This window comes from Lutra lutra, chromosome 6 (genome assembly GCF_902655055.1).
Source record: "Lutra lutra chromosome 6, mLutLut1.2, whole genome shotgun sequence".
Classification (NCBI taxonomy): Eukaryota; Metazoa; Chordata; class Mammalia; order Carnivora; family Mustelidae; genus Lutra; species Lutra lutra.
Window position 1 is genome coordinate 128,992,615 of NC_062283.1, and position 24,336 is coordinate 129,016,950.

At 43.4% G+C, this 24,336-nt stretch overlaps 1 protein-coding gene across 1 annotated transcript in view; it reads right to left on the minus strand.

Moving 5' to 3' along the window:
* Positions 1-6,714: 6,714 nt before the first annotated feature.
* The window catches only part of PDSS2 (decaprenyl diphosphate synthase subunit 2), a 256,809-nt gene continuing 239,187 nt past the window's right edge, over positions 6,715-24,336 (minus strand). Inside the window, exon 8 of the mRNA XM_047733752.1 lies at positions 6,715-7,568. Coding sequence (XP_047589708.1) covers positions 7,410-7,568 — 159 coding nt within the window. The 3' untranslated portion in view covers positions 6,715-7,409. The remainder of the gene's footprint in view (positions 7,569-24,336) is intronic.

The following is a 24,336-nucleotide window of genomic DNA, read 5'->3' on the forward strand; positions in this document are numbered from 1 at the left end:
TCAAGAGTTGCATGCTCATCCTACTGAGCCAGCCAGGTACCCCTCAAATACCTTTAATTCAAAATAACCAATGTGCCAAAGCAGCACATTTTTGAGTGGCCTATTTTATTCCCCTACACTTTCTTTCTTTCTTTTTTTTTTTTTTTAAGATTTTATTTATTTATTTATTTGACAGGTAGGGATCACAAGTAGGCAGAGAGGCAGGCAGAGAGAGAGAGAGAGGGAAGCAGGCTCCCCGCTGAGCAGAGACCCCGATGCGGGACTCAATCCCAGGACCCAGAGATCATGACTTGAGCCGAAAGCAGCGGCTTAACCCACTGAGCCACCCAGGCACCACTATTCCCCTACACTGTCAAGCAAAGATGGCTTCTCATCTCCTACGAGGTCGTTTCTCTGTGGTCTTTGCCAAGAGAGCAGAAGGTATGATTATTGATTGAGGCCCTTTCCTTCCTTCGATTGTGAACTTCAGTGGGAAGGAAGAAGTCATTATTTTGCAGGAATGGAACCACCAACCAAAAAAAAAATTGATCGTTCAAGTTGCAGAATTTTAAAGGAATTTGTTCCACAGTTTTTTGTTTTGTTTTGGTTCCACAGTTTTAACCTGCTACTAGGGAGAAACCACAGGAGCATTATTTTTCCAAGTTCAAAGACTTTCTTTGTAGCAGATTGGGAGGTTTTTTTCTTTTTTTAAGATTGTATTTATTTATCTGAGAGAGCAAGTGAGCGAGAGAGCATGAGTTGGGGTGAGAAGGTGCAGAGGGAAAGGGAGAAGCCGTCTCCCACTGAGCAGGGAGCCTCATATAGGGCCCCATTGTAGGTTCCTGGAATCAGGGCCAGAGCTAAAGGCAGATGCCCAACAGACTGAGCCACCCAGGTGCCCCAGGTTAGGAGGTTTTCTTTTTCTTTTCTTTCTTTTTTTCTCTCTTTCTTTTTTTCTTTCTTTCTTTCTTTTTTTAAGATTTATTTTATGTATTTATTTGACAGAGAGAGAGATCACAAGTAGGCAGAGAGGCAGGCAAAGAGAGAGAGGGAAGCAGGCTCCCTGCTGAGCAGAGAGCCCGATTCGGGGCTCGATCCCACAACCCTGAGATCATGACCTGAGCCGAAGGCAGCGGCTTAACCCACTGAGCCACCCAGGTGCCCCAGGAGGTTTTCTTATGGAGTATTTACCGTATACCTATTTATACTGCAGAATCTGACCAGGAATAGAAATTTAGCTGCCTTTAGAACTTAACCTACTTAGGGCGCCTGGGTGGCTCAGCGGGTTAAGCCGCTGCCTTCGGCTCAGGTCATGATCTCAGAGTCCTGGGATCGAGTCCCGCATCGGGCTCTCTGCTCAGCAGGGAGCCTGCTTCCTCCTGTCTCTCTGCCTGCCTCTCTGCCTGCTTGTGATCTCTCTCTGTCAAATAAATAAATAAAATCTTTAAAAAAAAAAAAAAAAGAACTTAACCTACTTATTAATAATGGTTATAAAAACTGCAACATCATGGAAAAATGTTTATGATATGTTATGTGAAAACAGCAGGACCCAAAGTTAAACGTATACTATAATTAGACCCATGCAAAAAAAAAAAAAAAAAAAAAAAAAGATATGCATGATAGAAAAGGCTGAAATAGAAATGAAATGGTGAGATGATTATGTTAGCATGGTGAGACTGTAAAAGATTAATTTTTTTCTATTTTCCAAAAAATTTTTAAAGTTGTTATTTACTTAAACGTGTTCAAGCCCCACATTGTGCATAGAGCTTACTTGAAAAAAATTTTTTGGAGGTGGGGGGGAACACCTGGGTGGCTCAGTCAGTGAAGCGTCTGCCTTTGGGTCAGGTCATGATGCCAGGTATCTGGGATCAAGTCCCGTATGGGGCTCCCTGCTCAGTGGGGAGCCTCTTTCTCCCTCTGCCTATAGCTCTCCCTGCTTGTGCTCTTTCTCTCTCTCTCTGACAAATAAATAAATAAAATCTTAATTTTTTTTTTTTAATGTGCTCAAAAAGTGAAATTGTAGCTACCCAACAGTCAAGGCAGGGGTGACCCACTTGTTTGCTCACTGGATGCACAGTGACGGGTACACGGTCAGACCTGGAAATGAGCAGATCAAGCTGAAAGGAAGCTGATGCAGCTTTTCTAGGAAGATGGTCAGCATCTCCAAAGAATGAAAAAGAATAAAAGTCTGAGAAACTTTCTCTTTCTACAGAAAAGAAAGAAATATGAACATGCCAGGGCACCTGGGTGGCCCAGGTCATCATCCCAGGATCCTGGGATCGAGCCCCACATCGGGCTCCCTGCTCAGCGGGGAGCCTGCTTCTCCCTCTCCCACTCCCCCTGTTTGTGTTCTCTCTCTCTCTCTTTGTCAAATAAATAAAGTCTGAAAGGAAGAAAGGAAGAAAGAAAGAAAGACAGAAAGATGGAACTATGAACATTCCTTCACCAGGGCAGGCTGAAAACTTAGCACATCAGCACCCCAAGGGCAGGTGGGGTGACCTAGAGAAAGAGGTGGATCCCACCATCAGGTCTGGCCCCTCTAGATTCTCCCCAGGTGACACTTGGTTTTTAGTCACCTTTATTATATATTTATTTATTTTTAAAAGATTTTATTTATTTATTAGAGAGAGCACAAGCAGGGGGGACAGCAGTGAGAGAGGGAGAAGCAGACTCCCCGCTGAGCACGGAGGTCGATGAGGGGATCGATCCCAGGACCCTGGGATCATGAGCTGAGCCGGAGGCAGTCCTTCAACCCACGGAGCCACCCAGGTGCCCCTTTAGTCACCTTTAGAAGCATTTTATCTTCTTAATGGAAAGGCAGGACCCATTCTGAAAGAAGAAAACAGTTCATTTGAGATCAGGACTGAAGGTAGGGAAGAGAAAGAGGCAAATGATTATTTCGTTAGATTGCTTTATGCTTGTAAAAGAAAGTGCAAATAGCTTTAGTATTACTAAAACACGATTAACAATAATGGAAACTATTAATAATAATGGAATGACAATTATGTCCTCACAGTTTAATGAATTCAAGAACCAGTCCAATTCATTTCTGCCCTTTTGTGCTTTAACAAAGGTGTGGCATGTCTGCTCTACCGTGAGGGACAGTCATTCCAGATTATAAAGATAAATTCTGGAGCATCTATTGGTCAGAAAGGTGATCTTAACAATAGGATTTCCAAGTGGGAAGATAAATGAAGTGGCAGGAAAGGAGCTTCCTGAAATTAAGAACTCTAGGAAGGAGCTTGACAACAGTTTTCTGAAAAGCAAGGTTCTCTTTATCAGTGATGAACTTGCTGATTAGCTAGAGTCTTAAAAAAAAAAAAAAAAAGGAGACGTATCCTTTAGCTGTGCTTTTGTTGATCAGACATAATTCCCCCACACCTGCTTGCCCGGAGATGGCCATGTTGGAACACCTTCTCAGACTTTGAAAAAAGATCATCATGGATTATTCCAACTGCTTTGCGGTCACTGGAGTTCAGTGTGTTGCAGATACTGGGCCTAAAAAAAGGTCTCTATCTTTTTGGAGCATTTTGTACTAAAGTATATGTCTTTTATTCCAACTTGTTGGTGTCACCCACATCCTGGCCCATAGCAGTAATACTGTCATGGGTAAGACACAGTCTCAAACATTATAGAATGAGACCTGCACCAGGCCAATAATGACACTGATAATTTATTTTTCGGTGTGCCTACATAAACCACATTATGTGAACAAGAAAACATGAAGGGGATTTAGTATTATTAAGTAAAACTTACAACAAAGTTTAATGATAGTCATAAACTGTATCTTCTTTAAAAGACATCATAATGGCAAACTGCTCACTATCTAATCCATATCTCACTTACACTGTTTTTGTATGCCAGGAAACAGGGGTTCGAAGTTGGGAACTTTATTTTATTTTATTTTATTTTAAAGATTTTATTTATTTATTTGACAGACAGAGATCACAAGTAGGCAGAGAGGCAGGCAGAGAGAGAGGAGGAAGCAGGCTCCCTGCTGAGCAGAGAGCCCGATGCGGGGCTCGATCCCAGGACCCTGGGATCATGACCTGAGCCGAAGGCAGAGGCTTTTTAACCCACTGAGCCACCCAGGCGCCCCATGAAGTTGGGAACTTTAAAAGCAGAAAACTTAGTGGAGCAGGAAACTGCTTTTTAGTTTCTGGGAAAATAGAATGTAAGTGTTTAGAAAAGAATGTCTCCCGGGGTGTGACTAAGAGATGGGTCAGGTATGAAGGAGGACGGAGAAGGGGGAAGGACCTGCACAGAGTTGGGTCAAGGTGTGCCCAGGGAGAGGGGCGGCTGCGTTAGAGACCTGGAATGCTGGGGGGATGTCTGGCTGCCATCTGCTGGAAGGCCATCTCAGTGTTGTTCGGGGAGGGACCCAAGGGATCTGTTCCACAGGATTCTCGGAGCACCTAAAGCTCCACACTGGTCTAGGTGGTGGGGGCTGGTAGGGACCGGCTGCAAGGGTTAGAGTCAGGAGACTGTAAGAAAATGTGTTGGTGATGCTGAGAAGAAAAAATATGGAGCAGAAGAACACACAGCGTGAAGGGAGGAAGTTTGTTTTGGGGATCTGGAGGGAGGATGGAACATAAATAGTCAGCAGAGGAGACACTGAAGATCAGGAATCGGGGCATGAAGGAGATACGAGGCCACAGGCTCGAGATCTTGGAAAGCAGGAAAGAGAAGCAGAGGAAGAGAGAACCAGGCGCTACCTGGAAAGACTCTCTGGTGGGGAGGTGGGGAGGTGGGGCAGGCCGGGCGGTTAGAAGTGGTCCCCTAGGCCTGCTTCTGCATCTGGAGAGGGTCAGAGGCTTACCCCCAGGGCGTGGCTGCGGGACTGGAACGAGAGAGCACGAGCTCAGTGTGCACACAAGGCCCTCACCGTCACAGCCTACACACACCGGAGCAAGACAAGACTGACAGGGAGGAGAGTGTGGCTGGTCTTAGGAGCCTGAACTGAATGAGGTTTGGAGGAGCCAATTTGCAAGTTGGGGGAACCAGGTGGAGGGGAGCAGCACAATGGCTGATGAAGGAATTCTTCCCCTCTAGCAAGAAACTGGGGATGCGGGGGGCGACGGAGAGGGGGTGGAGGGGACATTCTGAGGCCAGAGTCTTACCTGGTCAGCAGTGATGTCCCTGGCCGCACCCAGGTGGTAGAATAAGAGGTGTGATTAGGCATGTCTTGGTGCCCCAAATTTCTCCCTAAATTATCTGAAATTATAAGGACATAAGAGTTCATAAACAAACATCTCTAAAGAAGGGGCATGAAGAAACACTCTCACCATTTAAAGCTGGAGAGTGAATTACCCAACAGTGTTAGGTTTAACAAAAGCCCGAGGGGAGGTTTGCTGAGCAGGAAGGCAGAGGCAGAGCTCGCTCAACACTGAGGGCAGGACACCTGAGCCAGGGGAGGAAAGGTCCCAGAGAAAGCAGAAAGTCAGGTGCTGAAACAGAAGACTCCAGGATTACAGGCCATACAAAAGAGAGCTAGGAATACTGTAGGCCCTAAGCCACGAGGTAGTGTCGGAGGAAATTTGCCATTAAGTTTTATGCACTCCTTCATAGCTTCTCTCCCCCTGGGTCTCACCTTTCCTCCTCCCTGAACCTCACAGAGCATCTCTGCTATCCAGGGTCAGAAATGACAGTCTTTTAGAAAATAAAACAAGGCTGGAAGGGACTTCATACATTCTCTCATTTATTTAACAGAGGAGGAAGTTGAGACTCAGGGGGAAGTGACTTGCTCAAGGTCACCCAACAAACCAGCTGCTAAAGCAGAAACAGAAGAGCCCAGGAATCGGGCCTCAGAGCACCCGACCATCTGCTTCAGAAAACCGACAGGTCGGGGTAAGTTCCTGCACATCTAGAGAACAAAAAGCAGGACTCCTCCTTGGTGGAAGTTAATGATTAAAACCTAGTCTGATCTAATGTGGCTAACCAGAGTTACTAATTAAGCCAATTTCTTCAAGAAAAGACCGTTTCAAACAGAAAAGCATTCTCTGAAGCTAAATCTACAGGCGTTCGAGTTGTGGTAGCATAAACTATACGATTATAATATTTTAAGTATATTAAAAAATATTTCATAATACAATACCTTAACCTCTGCAGCTCACTTTTTCTCTTCATCGCAGGCCATAGTCTGGGTCCTGATAAAATGGTTTCGTAACTTTGGGGGGAAGGAATTTGACTAAAATAACTTCACTTAGTGTTTGAGTGAACGAGGTAATAAAATCTGTTTGCTGTGTTCACTGTCTGCAGATAGGGCTGTAATTACACCACATAAGGAAGAAAGGTAGCTGAGTCTCAATCTGGATCATTTATGTAAACTCAGCCTTCTTGTCCACGGTCTTCTCATATTGCACGCAGGCAAACCACAAAAATCATCTCCATGAACCACACAGAGACGGTGTCTGATTGCAGGCCTGGGAGATGGCTCGTATTCTCTCTGTAATTGGATGTCTGTGGTTCAAGACCAAAATCTGACATTCTGAATTTAAAAAAAAAAAAAAAATTGCCAGTTTATTCCCCAGATCAACAGGTATGTATGTGACACTCGTAAAAGTTGTAAAGGTATTCTCTACACCGAAATATGACAAATGAATACATCCTACTTGAAAAAAAGCATCCTGTTTGGCTTTTAAAAAAAAAAAAAAGAGTTTGGGTCTTTGAAATGCATTTGAAAAAAAAAATTTGGTCTTCTAGAAAGAAAAGCAAGCCATTCCTACCACAACCAAGTTAACATATGATAACATTTTAATCTCCTACTTCAAATATTTAGCATTGTTTTTTCAGCAAATTTTTCCTAACAAAACAAAACAAAACCCTTACCAAAACGAGTTAGCACGAAGTGTATTCATACTGTACCTACAGATACAGAGACATAATTGCAAGGAGACAAAGCACATTTTTTTTTTCTTCATTATCAAAACTACCGTCCCTTATGACAGTTGGTCACTAGTTTTTGATTTGACAGTCCTCGCTGGTCGGCACCGATCAGTGTTTCTCTCGACACCTGCCGCTTCCAGCTTGCTCTGCCCTCTCTGGAAGGCAAACCACAGGCCACCGCCCCGGCGCCATCCCGGGCTCGGTCCAATCAATAAGGACTTATTTCCTGTCCATGTGCTGAGGTCACAGGAGCGAATCTCATTAATTATTTCTGCTACTGCAGCCTCAAGTGTGCTGCTGGCGTGACAAGTGAAAACTGCTTGACCTTTTTTCTTCTAATTTTGTTGGTAGCAGTTCCAAAAAGGACGCAGGATTCATTTACCAATGTGATAAAAGGAAGGGGGAAAAATGGATTATGATTTTAAAGTCATTAAACACATTTAGATATGCCATCACGAAAGCTCTCCCGATCCCCTCATTCCCCAGGTTTTTTTGTTTTTTGTTTTTTTCCGGCTAACGAACAATAGTGTCTTTTTAATTTGGTGTCACGAAAATCTGGTCACTGCAAACACAATGTTTTCTAAAGCAGATCTGGCCTCCGAGGGAGGAAAGCTCTCCAGGGCCTCCAGTGCCTTGTTTCCATGGTAACGACACAGGTCCATAGCTGAAGTCACACCTTTGCCAGCTTTGATTGTTTCCCGCAACTGTTAAGAAACAAATGCACAATAAAAGTCAGTTTTTCAGGTACCACAGTTAAATTGGGGAGGGGAGGTTGTCACGGGGCGGGGGAGGGGAGGCACAGTGTGGATTCGTTGTTTCTGCTACGTTCTTCTTGAGGTAAAGAGGACACCAGTCCCCAAAGGTTTGGAGGCACTACCGTTCCCTAAGGCTGCTAGGTGTCTGGGCTCCCGAGGAACACAATTGGCTCCAATCAGCCTAATAACACCTCCTCCCCGGCGACTCCCACCCCTTGATATCCTGAAATGTGCCCCGCTGGGGGATGGCGGTAATGAAGGCGGAGGGCATTTACGTCTCTGGCATTTTGAATGCAGCAGCCTGATATTCTTACGTGAGGAAGGCTTCATTAACATCCTACTTAGTGACTTTTTTTTTTTTTAAATGCTATATGCTGACACAATAGTCCGTATGAAAATTCGAGAAAGACACCTTAGTTGAGGTCTGAACGCTACGTTTTTTAAAACTAAGAGCCTTTATCTGACTGGGAAGAATGAACTGAAACACACCTTTGTAAAGGATAAAGGAAACTCTTGCCAATAACTGGAGTTTATTTCTAATCCCTCTTTTGGATGACGGGGAAGGGCCAATAATAGGGTTACCCTTCAGAGCTGAAAGAGATTTATAGTGACTTGGTCAGCCTGCTTCCTTTTCCCCCAGTTCCCTCTCCTCTTTCTCAGTGAATACCTCTACCTAACTCCCTAAATCAGAAACCTGGGGGGGGGGGTCCTCCTTCATGCCTCATTTCCAGTCAGGCCCTCTGGCCCCCAGAGATTGGGTGGGGCCAAGGGACAAGTTTTTGTTTTTGTTTTTGTTTTTGTTTTTGTTTTAAATAACAGGAACAGGGGCGCCTGGGTGGCTCAGTGGGTTAAAGCCTCTGTCTTCAGCTCAGGTCATGATCCCAGGGTCCTGGGATCGGCATCGGGCTCTCTGCTCGGCAGGGAGCCTGCTTCCCTTCCTCTCTCTCTCTGCCTGCCTCTCTGCCTACTTGTGATCTCTGTCTGCCAAATAAATAAATAAAATCTTTAAAAAAAAATAAAAAAATAAATAATAGGAACATTCATAATTGTCCTGTTTTTTTTTATTTATTTATTCATTTATTTGACAGACCGAGATCACAAGTAGGGAGAGAGGCAGGCAGAGAGAGAGGAAGGGAAGCAGGCTCCCTGCCGAGCAGAGAGCCTGATGCGGGGCTCCATCCCAGGACCCTGAGATCATGACCTGAGCCGAAGGCAGAGGCTTTAACCCACTGAGCCACCCAGGTGCCCCCAAGGGACAAGTTTTAGTCCATGAGTCGAGGGGGATGTAAGTCACTTCTGGGCGGCAGCATTTAAACCGTCCACATAAATCCCTCCAGAGCCTTCCCCAAGGTGGCTATATCGCCCAGCCACACTGGAGAAGTTCCTCATGCTGGATTCCAGAGTGACCACACTGAGCGCCACGGTGCCTCTCCTACCTGCGTGGACCCTAGAGCATGGGCAAGGAATACATCTTATTGTTTGAGGCCACAGAGATTGTGAGGTTGTCTGTATCCATCTGGGCAGACGGAGTCTCTAGGTCCTAGCCATTCCGTCTCTTTTAGAGCTCTCAAATTTATCCTCCCCTCTTCATGATCATTGCTGCGACCTCCGTTCAGATGACCATCATCCCTTGCCTAGGTTGTTTTACGCAACCACTTCCTCAAGAGTCTTCCTACCAGCAGATTTTGCCCCTGGACTCCATCTGTCATGCTGCCAACGAGAGCTTTATAAAATGCAAATGTGATCTTGTTCAAAACCCTTCACTACTTTCCAATACCCCTCAGAAGAGTCCAAGCTCTCTCATGAGGTCACAGAAGTCCTTTCCTGATCTAGCCCTTGCCCAGCCTGTGTTCTCCTATCATCATTATTTAGGGAAACTACTCAGTTATCTCCCCTGAGACTGTTCCCGTATCTCCCCATGTCCTTCAAACTCCCCAAATTCCACTTGAGCAGAATATGCTCAGCTAGGCATGAGAGCCCTAAGGAGGTGGGTGCCTCTTCTTTTCCTTGGGGCTCCCCAAGTGCCCTGTGCATATCTGGAGTACAGCATTATTTTTTTTTAGATTTTATTTATTTGACAGAGAGAGACACAGTGAGAGAGGGAACATGATTAGAGGGAGTAGGAGAGAGAGAAGCAGGCTCCACTCTGAGCAGGGAGCCCGATGTGGGGCTTGATCCCTGGACCCTGCGATCATGACCTGAGCTGAGCGCAAGGCAGACGCTTAAGGACTGAGCCACCCAGGCGCCCCCTGGAGTACAGCATTATTGTAGTGTTGTACGTCAATTCTCCATTCCCATGTTTATCTCTTCCTTAGACTTTAAGCTACTGCATACAGCACACGTAACATGAAGGAATAAAAGAAACAACCTGCTTTATTCCTCTAATTACATAGAGAAGAAAACAGAGGCTCAGAGAAGCTCAGCAGCTCACCCAAGATCACAGGTGGGGAGTGGCACAGCTGTGGTCAGAAGCCAGGGTTTCCAACACTCCGTCCCACAGTACCGAACACTATACTCTGCCAGAATCTCACTGCCCCACGGGTATTGCCACACACTGCACGTGAACTTTGGGACTATTTCAGCCCGGGATGCCCTGGTCTCTTGCCAACCACTGAATGCATGAAGGCACTCAAATGGTGGATTCGAACTCCCACTGTAGCTTTATAATCTTAGAGGAGCCATTTAACTACTTGGGGTAATATCAGCCCCTTGTAGGACTGTTGGAAGCAACTACCTGAGACAGCACAGAGTGCTAGACAGTGTCTAAAACACTACAAATATTCCAAACAACTGAAGTCTTCTTCCTCCTCAGGCCCTTAGAAAGCCAACCCATCCAAAAGATGAAGTCTGTTGTAGCTTCATGCACAACAACCTCAAAGGTAGTTGGAGTTGGATTAAGGAAGGAAGGAGGGATGGAAGGGGGAAGAAAAGCAAAAGGGTGGGAGGGGAGGGAGGAAGAGAGAACATGCTCTCAATTTTCATTATCTTTAATTACCCCAAACCTAAACTAGACAGGCCAACATTCTGTATTCTACACTTTGGGTTGGTACCTGCAGGCACGTACATAAATGCATGAGTGGATTTCAGTGTGCAGACGTTAACTAAACACTTACTATGTGAAAGGAGTACGATGATCCTTCTCCACTTCACGGATCAGGAACTAGTTAAGGGTATACTGTAAAAAGCAGCAAAACCACGGGACGAATAAAGGACTATAAATGATCAATGAGAGATCAACTGTAATTAGAAGAGATTCAAGAAGACCTTACAGGGTAGTGAGATTTGAGGCATGTTTTGAGAACGTTGGTAAGCAGTTACAGGGTTGAGAGGAGCAAGGGAATCTTATCGAAAGAGATTAAACAAAGGCACAGAGGAGACCAGAGTACAGTGTCCAGGGAATAAAGGTACATTGGTGTGACAAGCCTTACAGGGGTAAGTAACAGGGGATCCAGGAGGGCTGGGAAAACTAAGCTAAGAAATCTGAATTAAAAAAAAAAATTATTATCAAATATTTAAAAAGTACAAAAAAGTTCAAAGACTAGCACAGGAGTTGGCAAGCTGCAGGCCCAATCTAACCCCGCTGTTTTTATAAATAAAGTTTTATTGGCACATATCCATGTCCGTTCAGTTACATACTGTCTGTGGCTGCTTTGGGCTCTTGTGGCAGAGCTGCAGAGGTGAGTAGCTGCCGCAGAGCTGTACTCACCCACAGAGCCTAAAATACTTCCACCTTCGCCTTCTCGGACTGGCGGCTGACTCCTCGTCTAGTGCAACGCATGACCACATAACTACTGACAGTCAACAACTGTCAATATTTTGCTATTTTTGTTTTATCTACTTGTATGTATGTGTTTTCTCAACTGTTTGCAAATAAGCTGTGGGCAGTGGTATGCTGGTAAGTCACCTCTCCAGGGGAGGAGAAAAACCCGGTTTGTAGCATTTGCAGATTTTTGTGGTATAAAAACTCCCATCACAGCTGATCGCAAGCGATCAAGGACGGTGGAATCACAAAATTCTGAAATATTTAACAACAGGCTCTGAGCTGGCAGGACGTGGCTTGAACACACGTTGGGCTGCAGCAGACTTCACCCTTGTTTTGACTGCAGCTCCTAAGAACTCTCTCCTGCATAACCAGAATATTGTCCCAACTTGGAAAGTTAACAATAATTCTCCACCATTGTGTCATATCTAGTCCATGAGCAAATTTCCCCAGTTGGCTCTAAAATGTCTTTGTTAGTTTTTTATTTTTTTTCCCTGAATCATGATGAGTCCTGCTTCACACACTGCATTCATCTGTTACGACACTTGAATATTTTCTCCCCTATGATATTGCCGTTTTGAAAGGATCAGGCTATGTTGTGCAATTGCGTTCTACGTGTCTCTCCCTCTCTCTCTTTTTTGAGATTTTATTTATTTATTAGAAAGAGTATAAGCAGGGAAAGCGGCAGGAGGAGAGGAAGAAGCAGGCTCCCTGCTGAGCAGGAGACTGCCTCAGAGATAGATCCCAGAACCCACCCCCCATCATGATCTGAGGTGATGGCAGCCTTTTGACCGACTGAGTCACCCAGGCATCCCTCACCTGGGGAACTTTAAAATGCAGATATCTAGGCCCCAATCCTAGAGACGGATTTAATAAGGCCTAAAAATGCTTCTTAAGTCATTCCAATGATTAGCCCGATTTGGGAGTACCTTACCTGCTGGGGAACATATTTTGAGTTACTGTATTTTAAAATAGTTGGGTTGGGGGCGACTGGGTGGCTCAGTCAGTTAAACGTCTGCCTTTAGCTCAGGTCATGATCCCAAGGTCCTGGGATGGAGTCCTGCATCGAGCTCCCTGCTCAACAGGGAGTCTGTTTCTCCCTCTACCCTTCTCACCCCTGCTCGTTGATCTCTCTCAAATAAAAAAATTAAATCTTAAAAAAATAGATGGGTTGAGTTTATACTTTTTAAAAATATTATAGTCAACATTAATGAACATTTAAAAAATATTTTATTTATTTATTTGACAGACAGATCACAAGTAGGCAGAGAGGCAGGCAGAGAAGGGGGAAGCAGGCTCCCCACTGAGCAGAGAACCCGATGCGGGGCTCGATCCCAGTACCCTGAGATCATGACCTGAGCCGAAGGCAGAGGCTTAACTTCCTGAGCCACCAGGCGCCCCAAAGGTTTATACTGTTTTGACCACCATGTATTGTGCACCTGGATGGCGTGGGTGTGTAGTAGGTGTGGGAGATACAAACACAGCTGCTTCCTCCGAGGACCACCTGTTAGGCAGCTGCCCTAGGGCAGCAGAGCTGGAGGGGGTTGAAAGGACTGCTGAGGGACTGGACCTACAACTTTGGTTCTAAAAGATGCAAGAGATAAGACCACAATTAGAAAAATCCTTTTTTTTTTTTTTTAAGGTTTTATTTATTCATTTGAGAGAGAGAGAGAGAGAGACAGAGAGGGTACAAGCAGGGGAGAGGCAGAGGGAGAGGGAGAAGCAGACTCCCCACTGAACTGGGAGCCCAATGTGGGGCTCAAGCCCAGGACATGGAGATCATGACCTGAGGTAAAAGGCAGATGCTTAACCATCTGAGCCACCCAGGCTCACCACACAATTGGAAAAATTCTTTCCACTTTTGCTTTCACCTACATTTTGACTGGGCAAAGCCTAAACAAATGCACAGACAGAACTTTCCATATTAGGATATGGCTAGAAGAGGCTGGCATGCCCTCTGGCCTTTATGGCTTGAAAAACAGTTTTAGTTGTAGGGTGAGTGATGTAAAAAAATACAAAAAGGTGAATTACCAGTCTGTGTTTTTACTTCTCTGATATAGCACTTTAGGGCACTAATATAATTAAATCTCTAATTAAGTCAACTGAATAATTATGTAAGTGCAGCATCACCTGCAATAAATTAAGTCCAAATCCCTTGCTAGAGGATCCAATTAAAGACATTAACACAGAGAGAAAAAGATGCAAAGTACTTAAAGTTAAGTGCCTTATTATTTAACATTTATTAAAAGGTGTTATTAAACACCTTTTCAGTGATAAATGTTGCTTTTATGAGACCCTTTTGAGAAATCATCATATGCTTTTGAAAACCATTTGGTTAAAAAATTCTCTTAAATGGTAAAGACAAGCCCCTACCATGAGATCTAGGCAGCTTTAGCAGAAGTGCGTGAGACAACTGCTTCTCTCCAATGAAACCAAAGAAAGACTTTCAGACCTGGTAGAAACCCAAGCCCAGTCTTATCTTCTCATCTCATTTTGCAGGAGAAGGTAACTAGGATGAGATCGGCTGAGTGGCAAGAGCCAACAGCAAATCTGAGAAATGGCTTAGGTTTCATTTCTGCACATCCAGAGCTGTTCCTCTCTATAGCACTGGAACAGAATTGGAGAGAACCCCAAGTTTTCCTTTGCCCAAACAGAGAAAGTGCCCTAGAGAATGGGGATGCTGAAACTCATCTGGAAATTAGGGTAGACCTTGTTCTGTAGAAACTGGATAATAGAGACTAAGGAAGTAGAAGCAGTATGTTAAAGGGGGTTTTTGTTTGTTTGTTTGTTTTTAATGGTTGAAAACACTTGAATAAGGAGGAAAGGTAACAAATGGCGGCCATGCTGTTACGGAAAGAGACCACTCATCTCCTAATCGAGTGGGAAAAGTGGACCATGCTTCCCTAATGGGGATTAAGAAGATGGCAGAAACTAACATGCAGTAGTGATAAGGGACTCCAACCTGGTACTAGACTCAGTGAAAGAAAGGACCAGCACGCATGGTTTTGGACACCCAGACCATAAATTAGGAAAGCACATTTAAAAATTAGTGAAAAGACTGCCATGATTCCAAGAGATCATAAATGGAAATCGTTCAAGGGGGATGAGAGCCTCTGAAAAAACTAAATTTCAACTGTGGTCATCATTAATTATGAAAGAGCCCAAAATAAACATCTACAGATAAGGTCTCTTGGGGCTCAGACTGGAAAAGGCCCAGGTATAAAGGAGCAGCATTTTGCCTCCTCCATTGCTGAGCCTGGGCTGAGCAGCTATTCTGCACAGAGCTGCACTGTGGAGATCGGATGCTCTCCCTGATTTGAAGGAGCTGACAAAGGAGAGGTAGAAAGCTGTGAGAATTGTGGGGGAATCCACCCATAAGTCTGTATTATCACCAGGACACTTATCACACAATTTTTAAAGTGCCATTCCTCACAGAAAAATGTTCAGAAACAACCTCATCAGAATCTGTTGAAGACTGATGGGGGGTGCACAGGGGAAGGAGACGATGATAAAAATAAGAGGCATCAAAATATCAGGGCAGTATGTCAAAGAAGGACAAGTACTCTCAAATAGTCCCCAAAGATGACGTATTATTAAGAGAAGACAAAGGAAACAGAAATAAAGAATGAGTTAAAAACTGTAAAGATGAAAATAAATTCCATGAAGAGGGGACTTTAAGGATGAAACAGCCCGTTACAGGTCATCAGGGAGGAGGCAGCTACCAACCTGCCTTAGGTCTGGCTTCCGGGATCCTCTGCGTTTTAAGGCCACCACCACTCCCATTCTGAACACAGTATTGCCCTTTTGGACAAATTACTGCGTGACACCCTCACTGAGCCTCCTCCCCACCAGCAGATTTCTCACTCGTTTTGCCTGATATCTCTGGCGGCACTTCCCTTCTCCGTCTTCCTCCTCACTCTGGAAACTCAGTTCCAGTCTAGAGCACCTTGACAGAGGCATCCACTCGCCTCGGTCCTTTTCATGCTCCCAGTGCACACAAATGGTCCTTCCCAGCTACTGAAAGACCTAAGAAATCTCAGAGATGAGATTCAACTGACAAATGTCTTCGAACACAGGACAAAAGAAAAAGATGAGGACGGAGGTGCATCTGGAACAAAGACCAGTGAATTTATGGACAATGATGGCAAAATTCTAAAAAACGTTATCAAATAGATGGGTTGTGAGCTCTAGAAAAAAAGTGAGTGCTGACTGCAGCCCCAGGACAGGTGGGTCACAATGAGCAAATCATTACAAAATATTCTCATTTTTCTTTCGATATGGCCACTCACTGTTAGCTTCAGAAACAGTAAAGATAGAGTATATTTGGGTTTTAAAAACTTCGTTCTGGGAAGCTGAGTGGCTCAGTCAGTTAAGCATCTGCCTTCAGCTCAGGTCAGGATCCCAGAGTCCTGGGATCAAGTCCCGCATCAGTCTCCTTGCTCAGTGGGGAGCCCGTTTCTCCCTCTGCCTGCTGCTCCCCCTGCTTGCGCGCTCTCTCTCTGACAAATAAATACATTGTAAAATCTTTTTTTTTTTTTTAAAGATTATTTATTTATTTGACAGAGAGAGATCACAAGTAGCCAGAGAGGCAGGCAGAGAGAGAGGAGGAAGCAGGCTTCCTGCTGAGCAGAGAGCCTGATGTGGGGCTCGATCCCAGGACTCCGGGATCATGACCTAAGCCAAAGCAGAGGCCTTAACCCACTGAGCCACGCAGGCGCCCCTACATTGTAAAATCTTAAAAAAAAAAAAAAAAAAAAAAAAAAAGGAAACAGTCTTTTGTGGATAAGACACAGAAATGGGGCTCTGAGGGATTAGAGTATGGTAAAATGAATTCAAATATGTAAAACAACTACTCTTAAAGAATGTTTGGTAGTGGGTTTATTTTGGGCAGAAAAGCAACCTCCAGGACTCAGCATTTGGTTTAGTCTTTTTAATAAGTGGTTCTGAAAAAAATGGAAAGCTATATGCAAAAGAATGAAACTGGACCACTTTCTTATACCATACATAAAAATAACACTGAAATGGATTAAAGACCTAAATGTGAGACATAAAATCATAAAACTCCTAGAAGAAAACATAGGCAGTAATTTCTTTCACATTGGCTTTAGTAACATTTTTCTAGATCTGTCTCCTCAGACAAGGGAAACAGAAGCAAAAATAAACTACTGGGACTATGCCAAAATAAAGAGCTTTTGCACAGTGAAGAAAACCATCAACAAAACAAAAAGGCAGCCTACTGAATGGGAGAAGATATTTGCAAATAATATATCCAAAAGGGGTCAATATCCAAAATATATCAAGAACTTATTAAAAAACCCAAATAATCTGATTAAAATTGGGCAGAGGACCTGAATAGACATTTTCCAAAGAAGACACCCAGATGGTCAAGAGACATGAAAAGATAGTCAACACTATCATCAGGGAAATGCAAATCAAAACCACAATGAGATATCACTTTACACCAGTCAGAATGGCTACTATCAAAAAGACAAGAAATACAAGTGTTGGTGGGGATGTGGAGAAAAAGGAACCCTTGTGCACTGTTGGTGGGAATGTCAATTGGTGCAACCACTATGGAAAACAGTAGGAGGGTTCCTCAAAAAATTGATAATAGAAATACCATATTATCCAGTAATTCCACTACTGGGTATCTTTTGAAAACACTAATTTGAAAAGATATATGCACTCCTGTGTTTATTGCAGCATTATTTACAATAGCCAAGATACAAAAGCAACTCAAGTGTCCATTGATAGATGACTGGATAAAGATGTGGTATGTATACACATGCACACACATTCATATAGGAATATTACTCAGCTATAAAAAAGAATGAGATCTTCCCATCTGTGACAACATAGATCGACCTACAGGGTATTAAATGCTAAAGTGAAATAAGTCAGACAGAGAAAGACAAATACCATGTGATTTCACAAATACCATATGATTTCATTTAATATAGAATCTAAAAAATGAAACAAATAAGTGAACACCAGGAACAGACCCATAGATTCAAAGAACAAACTGATGGTTGTCTTAGGGGAGGAGGATTGGGGGATGGGCAAAAAGGAGAAGGGGATTGGGAGATACAGGTTTCCAGTTATGAAATGTATAATCGGTCACAGAAATAAAAGGTACCACATGGGGAATATGATCAGTGGTATCATAACAGTGGTGTATGATGACAGATGGTAGCTACATTTGTGTCGAGCACAGCATAACATACAGACTTGTCAAATCACCATGTTGTACATCTAACAATGTAACATTGTGTGTCAACTATATTTCTTTTTCTTTCTTTCTTTCTTTTTCTTTTTTTTTTTTTTTTTTAGATTTTATTTATTTATTTGACAGACAGAGATCACAAGTAGGCAGAGAGGCAGGCAGAGAGAGAGAGAGAGAGAGAGAGAGGGAAGCAGGCTCCCTGCTGAGCAGAGAGCCCGATGCGGGGCTCGATCCCAGGACCCTGAGATCATGACCCGAGCCAAAGGCAGAAGCTTTAACCCACTGAGCCACCCAGGCGCCCCCTTTCTTTCTTTTTTTTTTTTTTTTAAGATTTTATTTATTTATTTGACAGAGAGAGAGAGCTATCATAAGTAGGCAGAAAAGCAGGCAGGGGTGAGGGGGAAGCAGGCTCCCTTCTGAGCAGAGAGCCTGATGCAGGGCTTGATCCCAGGACCCTGAGATCATGACCTGAGCTGAAGGCAGAGGTTTAACCCATGGAGCCACACAGGCACCCCCTCTTTCTTTCTTTCTTTTTTTTTTTTAAGATTTTTAAAAAATTTATTTGAGAGAGAAAGAAAGCACAAGCAGAGGGAGAGGCAGAGGGAGAGAGAAAGGGAGAAGCACACTCCTTGCTGAGCAGGGAGCTCAACATGGGACTCGATCCCAGGAACCTGGGATCACGACCAGAGCCAAAGGCAGACACTTAACCAACTAAGCCACTCAGGCACCCAGTCAACTATATTTTAATAAAAAAAAGAAAAACAAAAAACAACCCCAATTTGGTTTCTTTCCTTTATCACAGTTCCATGGATTACCTGAATGAAGACGGAGAAGAAATATGTACTAGATTTTAATTTTCAGATGTCATAGAGCCAAGAGAGAAAGCTAACACATGGATGGCATCAAAACCTTAATGGTTTTCACATATTGAAAAAAGACTGATATTCGCGAGATACAATGTACAGGGATAATTGTATAGTTCTACAGGTTCTATAGGTTTCAAAAATTCATTGTACATGTGTGAGCCTCAGTTTGACAGTGACTCATAAAGAAGTGGTGAGAATCTTTGGTAACCACATTCTTTATATAAGCCAAGACGGTGATACAGATTAAAGAAAATTTAGAAAAAAGCCCAAACACAAACTTCGGCAGTGTCAACAGAGGTACGTATCCAAAACACAGGCAGGAATGGTCAGGCTGTACTGTTTGATGGTCAGTTCGTGGTTAGAAAACTATGTTCTGTCCTGGGTGTCATGGCCACGTATCAAGATGGGCATTCAGGGTAGCCTGGCTCCAGTATTAGGATGAAGAAGTATTTGAAAACACGGACCTAAGGAATGTTTAACCTGGAGGAAAGGATTACAGGAGGAGATGAAAGCCATCTTCCAGCATCTGAATTAATCAAATGGAAGATGGAACAGTCCTGTTCTGTATGCTTCAGGAGACAGAACAAAGAGGAACAAGGTGAAATTTCTGGAAGCAGACTTCAACGACAAATAAGAGAGAGCTTTCAAACAACTAGAGTTGTCTAACAAGAGTAATTATTTTTCACAAGCTGTGAAGCTCCTGTTTTTGGAAGTCCTCAGCAACTAGATGACCACAACAGAGAAGGGATGAATAAAATTCTTTTTTTTTTTTAAAGATTTTATTTATTTATTTGTCAGGGGGAGACAGAGAGAGGGGGAGAGAGAGAGAGAGAGCACAAGCAGGGGGAATGGCAAGCAGAGGGAGAAGCAGGCTCCCTGCCGAGCAAGGAGCCCAACGTGGGACTTGATCCCAGGATTCCGGGATCATGACCTGAGCCCAAGGCAGACAGATGCTCAACTGACTGAGCCCCTCAGGCGTCCCTCTGAATAAAATTCTTAGCAGATGTGGAAGGTGGAACAAGGCAGCCTTCAAAGTCCCATCCAACTCCAAGATTCTAGCTGATAGTGCTTCAACTGAAAGGTCTTCCCAACTTCTGATTGGCAAGACTTGGTACAGAGGGAAAAGCTATAATTAAAACTTTTCTCTAACATGATAAACATATTATGATAAACAAACAAATTGCAAACCACCTAAAAGGCATTTGTTTTTCCTCAGAACAACAGAATATCTGCAAGAGTCTACAGAAAGAAAATCTACTGATTTAATTAAATATCTTATTTCTGCAAAAGGAAAGGGGACGGAAATAAGAGAATTTTTAAAAAAAGATGTTATTTATTTATTTGACAGAGATCACAAGTAGGCAGAGAGGCAGGCAGAGAGAGAGGAGGAAGCAGGCTTCCCGCTGAGCAGAGAGCCTGATGTGGGGCTCGAGCCCAAGACCCTGGGATCATGACCTGAGCCGAAGGCAGAGGCTTAACCCACTGAGCCACCCAGGCACCCCGAAATAAGAGAATTTTTAGTTTCTTCCTCGAGCACATGAATTCATGTGCCAAAGGACAAGAATGGTACAATTCCCAATATTAAAATAGCCCATAATCATAACAATACTAGCAGTAACAACAAAGACAACCTCACAGTACTTATGTGTGCCCAGCACTAAGACATACGTATCTTCAATCTTTACAACAGCCCTATGAGGTAGCTACTAACATTATTCTTATTTTACTGATGAACAAACTTAGACAAGAGTTAACTTGCTCAAGGTAACATGGAAGATAAGTGCTGGAGTCAAGATCCAAATACTTCTTGCTCTTAAGCAGCATGGTATAATGCTTTTCCTTTCACTCATATGTGAACTGGGAGACATATCAATTTCATCTGGGAAGAGAACACCTATCTATGTCAATAATGTCCTTTGCAAACCTGTGCCCCAAGGGCAAATTTTTTCACTATACATCATAGATATATTTTTTTAAGATTTTATTTATTTATTTGACAGGCAGAGATTATAAGCAGGCAGAGAGAGGGGAGGGAAGCAGGCTGCCTGCTGAGCAGAGAGCCCGATGCAGGGCTCGATCGCAGGACCCTGGGATCATGACCTGAGCCAAAGGCAGAGGCTTTAACCCACTGAGCCACCCAGGTGCCCCTACATCATAGATTTTAAGAAATACATTAAGTCAAATAGCTTTGGATAAAACTCTATTTACAGATATGACAGAAAATTGAAGCCATTTTTTTTTTTAAGATTTTATTTATTGATTTTGACAGAGAGAGATCACAAGTAGACAGAGAGGCAGGCAGAGAGAGAGAGAGGGAAGCAGGCTCCCTGCTGAGCAGAGAGCCCGATGCGGGACTCGATCCCAGGACCCTGAGATCATGACCTGAGCCGAAGGCAGCGGCTTAACCCACTGAGCCACCCAGGTGCCCCGTAGCCATTTTTATATTAACCACGCATCTCTATTACAATATATACATTTTTAAAAACCATAACTAGGGGCGCCTGGGTGGCTCAGTGGGTTAAACCGCTGCCTTCGGCTCAGGTCATGATCTCAGGGTCCTGGGATCGAGCCCCGCATCGGGCTCTCTGCTCAGCGGGGAGCCTGCTTCCTCCTCTCTCTCTACCTGCCTCTCTGCCTGCTTGTGATCTCTCTCTGTCAAATAAATAAATAAAATCTTTAAAAAAAAATAAAATAAAAACCATAACTAAAAATGCCATATGACTGCAGAACAAATGTCAGTAAGAATTGGAAATGGAAAATTTCCACATTTCGGCTAAGAAAAAGGCCATAAATATTTTAATTGATTAGGTATATTCTTCAGGTCATACTTTTTATTTTTTAAACTAAGGCCCTGAATAAGGCTCAGATATCATCACCTCCACTTTTTAAGTCACAAAACTAACATATTTTTACTTAACTCCTTAATAGTGAAAACTTATTTTTACCAAAAATCTCAACCAAAGATTCTGACTGCAGTAATGGTACCTGCTGTTTCACCCAATCACAGGACATCATTACCTCATGTCATTTTCACTATACTTTATTTTTTTTTTAAAGATTATTTATTTATTTATTTATTTGCCGGGGGTGGGGTGGGGTGAGGAGAGAGAGCAAGAGAGGGAGCACGCACACGAGCAGGGGAGCAGAAGGCAGAGGGAGAAGCAGGCTTCCCAGTGAGTGAGGAGCCCAACGTGGGACTCGATCCCAGGACCCTGAGATCACAGCAGAGCTGAAGGCAGCCACTTAACCAACAGAGCTATCCAGGCGTCCTGTTTTCACTATTTTTTAAAACTAATCTTGGGGGCCACCTGGGTGGCTCAATTGGTTAAGTGTCCAACTCTGGATTTCCACTCAGGTCATGATCTCAGGGTTGTGAGATTGAGCCGCTGTGTTGGGCTCTGTGCTGGTTGTGGAGCCTGCTTGGGATTCTCTCTTTCCCTCTCCTACTGCCCCTCCCCTCACCTCATGCACATGTCCTTTCTCTCTCTCAAAAAAAATTAAATAAAAGCAATCGCAGGGCTCATCATACTACATTTAAGTCCTTGGATGGGGAACCTGGGTGGCTCAGTTGATTGGGCGCCCAACTCTTGATTTTGCTGGGGTCATGATCTTGGGGTCATGGGATCAGGCTCTGGGTGGGTTTCTGCACTCAGTAGGGTGTCTGCTTGGGGATTCTTCCCTCCCTTGCCTCTCCCCTGCTTGTGTCTCGGTCGCTCTCTCTTTCTCTAAATAAATAAATCTTGGGGAAAAAAGTCATTGAATAAAGGACTAATGAGTTCAAATGGACAAATATAATTTAGCCCATACTTTAACATTTTTCCGTTCTCTTATAAAACATCAGAGTATTTTTTCTTTTGTAAAATAGTCTGGAAAACTCCCGTAATATGTATTAAGCTTTACAATACTTTTAAAATAAGTTCTTTGTATTCTTTTGCAGAATTAAGATCACTTTGTATAATTGTATGAGCATGTGTGACACACATGGCATTTGTTACTCTGCTCTTCTTTTCCCTTGCTGAGTCTTGGGACCTGAAGCCTGTGGAGATGGGAGTTAAGAGAAGAGGTATGCTCTGGGAGGGACAAAATGCTGCTATTTCCACATAGGGCAGTTTTTCAAGAACCAGAGCAGAAACCCCCAGATGAAGCCACACAGGAACCTTTTTTAATCCAATAAGGGGATGAGGTTTCTCCTCCTAAGACCGGTTAATCCATTTCTGCTGTTTCATAATATGAAAAACAACTGTAGAGAGGCAATGAGCAAACATTAGTAGGGAAACTGTGGCCCTGGACACGTGTGATCTTGGGCTAGGCAACTTCTCTAAGCCCTCACCTGTAAAATTGGAAAGATCATATCATACCACATGAAGTTATTAAGAAGAACAAATAAGATGATGTGTGGCAATAAGATGATGTCCTGGGTGAACCAGTGAGATTTGTTTCAGAGCTCAATTCAAGACACGGTGTCTTAGCGGAGCACATTTACGAGTCTGTGCTGTGGGCTACTATCCACGAATAGCTTCATAACCAAATAGCTCATTTCATACAAATGATCATATCTGAATATATACATCCCTATTATATGTACAAATAATCCAAAATCATACACTCATATATACATATGTATAGAGTTCAGTACCCCTACATATACATGTATATGTATGTATTTAGAGGTATTTTCATGTAGCTAAAAACATTTTACTGGCATACTCAAGACTGACCTAAATTGTTGACTCCTTGGCAGAGAATTCAGGCAAGGTAGTGCTTCCTTCTCAGGGCGCCCGGTGGCTCAGTCGGTTGGACGTCTGCCTTCAGCTCAGGTCATGATCCCGGGAACCTGGGATCAAGCCCCATGTTGGGCTCCCTGCTCATCAGGGAGCCTGCTCTGCTTCTCCCTCTCCCTCTGCCCCTCCCCTGACTTGTGTGCTTACTCTCTCTCAAATAAATTAAAAAAAAAAAAAAAAAAAAAAGTAGTGCTTGCTCCTTAAGAAAGACAGTTTCAACTTGTATGTAGCTCAGGGTAGGAGCTAATATATCTGATTCCAAAATGTAATTAAATGGACCAAAATGTGCAATTTATTTATTTTTAAAAGATTTATTTTATTTGAGAGAGAGTGCATGCATGGGCGGGTAGTGGGGGCGGGACAGGGAGTAAGAATCTCAAGCCGACTCCCCCTTGAGTGCAGAGCCTTATGTGGGCCTCGATCCCCCCCACCCTGAGATGGCCTGAGCCAAAACCAAGAGTCAGATGCTTAAGCAACTGAGCCACCCAGGCACTCAGATGGACCACAATGTAGAATTTAATTCTTTTTTTTTTTTTTAAGATTTTATTTATTTATTTGACAGAGAGAGATCACAAGTAGGCAGAGAGGCAGGCAGAGAGAGAGGAAGGGAAGCAGGCTTCCTGCTGAGCAGCGAGCCCGATGCGGGACTCGATCCCAGGACCCTGGGATCATGACCTGAGCCGAAGGCAGCGGCGTAACCCACTGAGCCACCCAGGCGCCCCTAGAACTTAATTCTTAGTTTATAAACTTCCATTGGCATTTCATTGGAATTTGAGGTTAGTAATATGGAATTATATTAAATTGAGGCTTAAATTGCATAGGAGAGCAATCATGTCTTCTGAAGGAAAATTTAACTCTTTATAAATAAGCTCAGATTTATCTGAATTCTGATTCAAAAATAATTTTTTATTTTTAGTATCATATTCCAAAGAGGAGCTTAATTATACACATTGAAATTCAAAAAGCAAAACATATCATAGGTTATAGACTGCCACAACGAGCCACTCTTTGCCTGTAGCTTTTTATAGGAGTGAATCAATACTAAACTCTGTAATCTCATGATGAATACTATGCTGGTTATTTAATT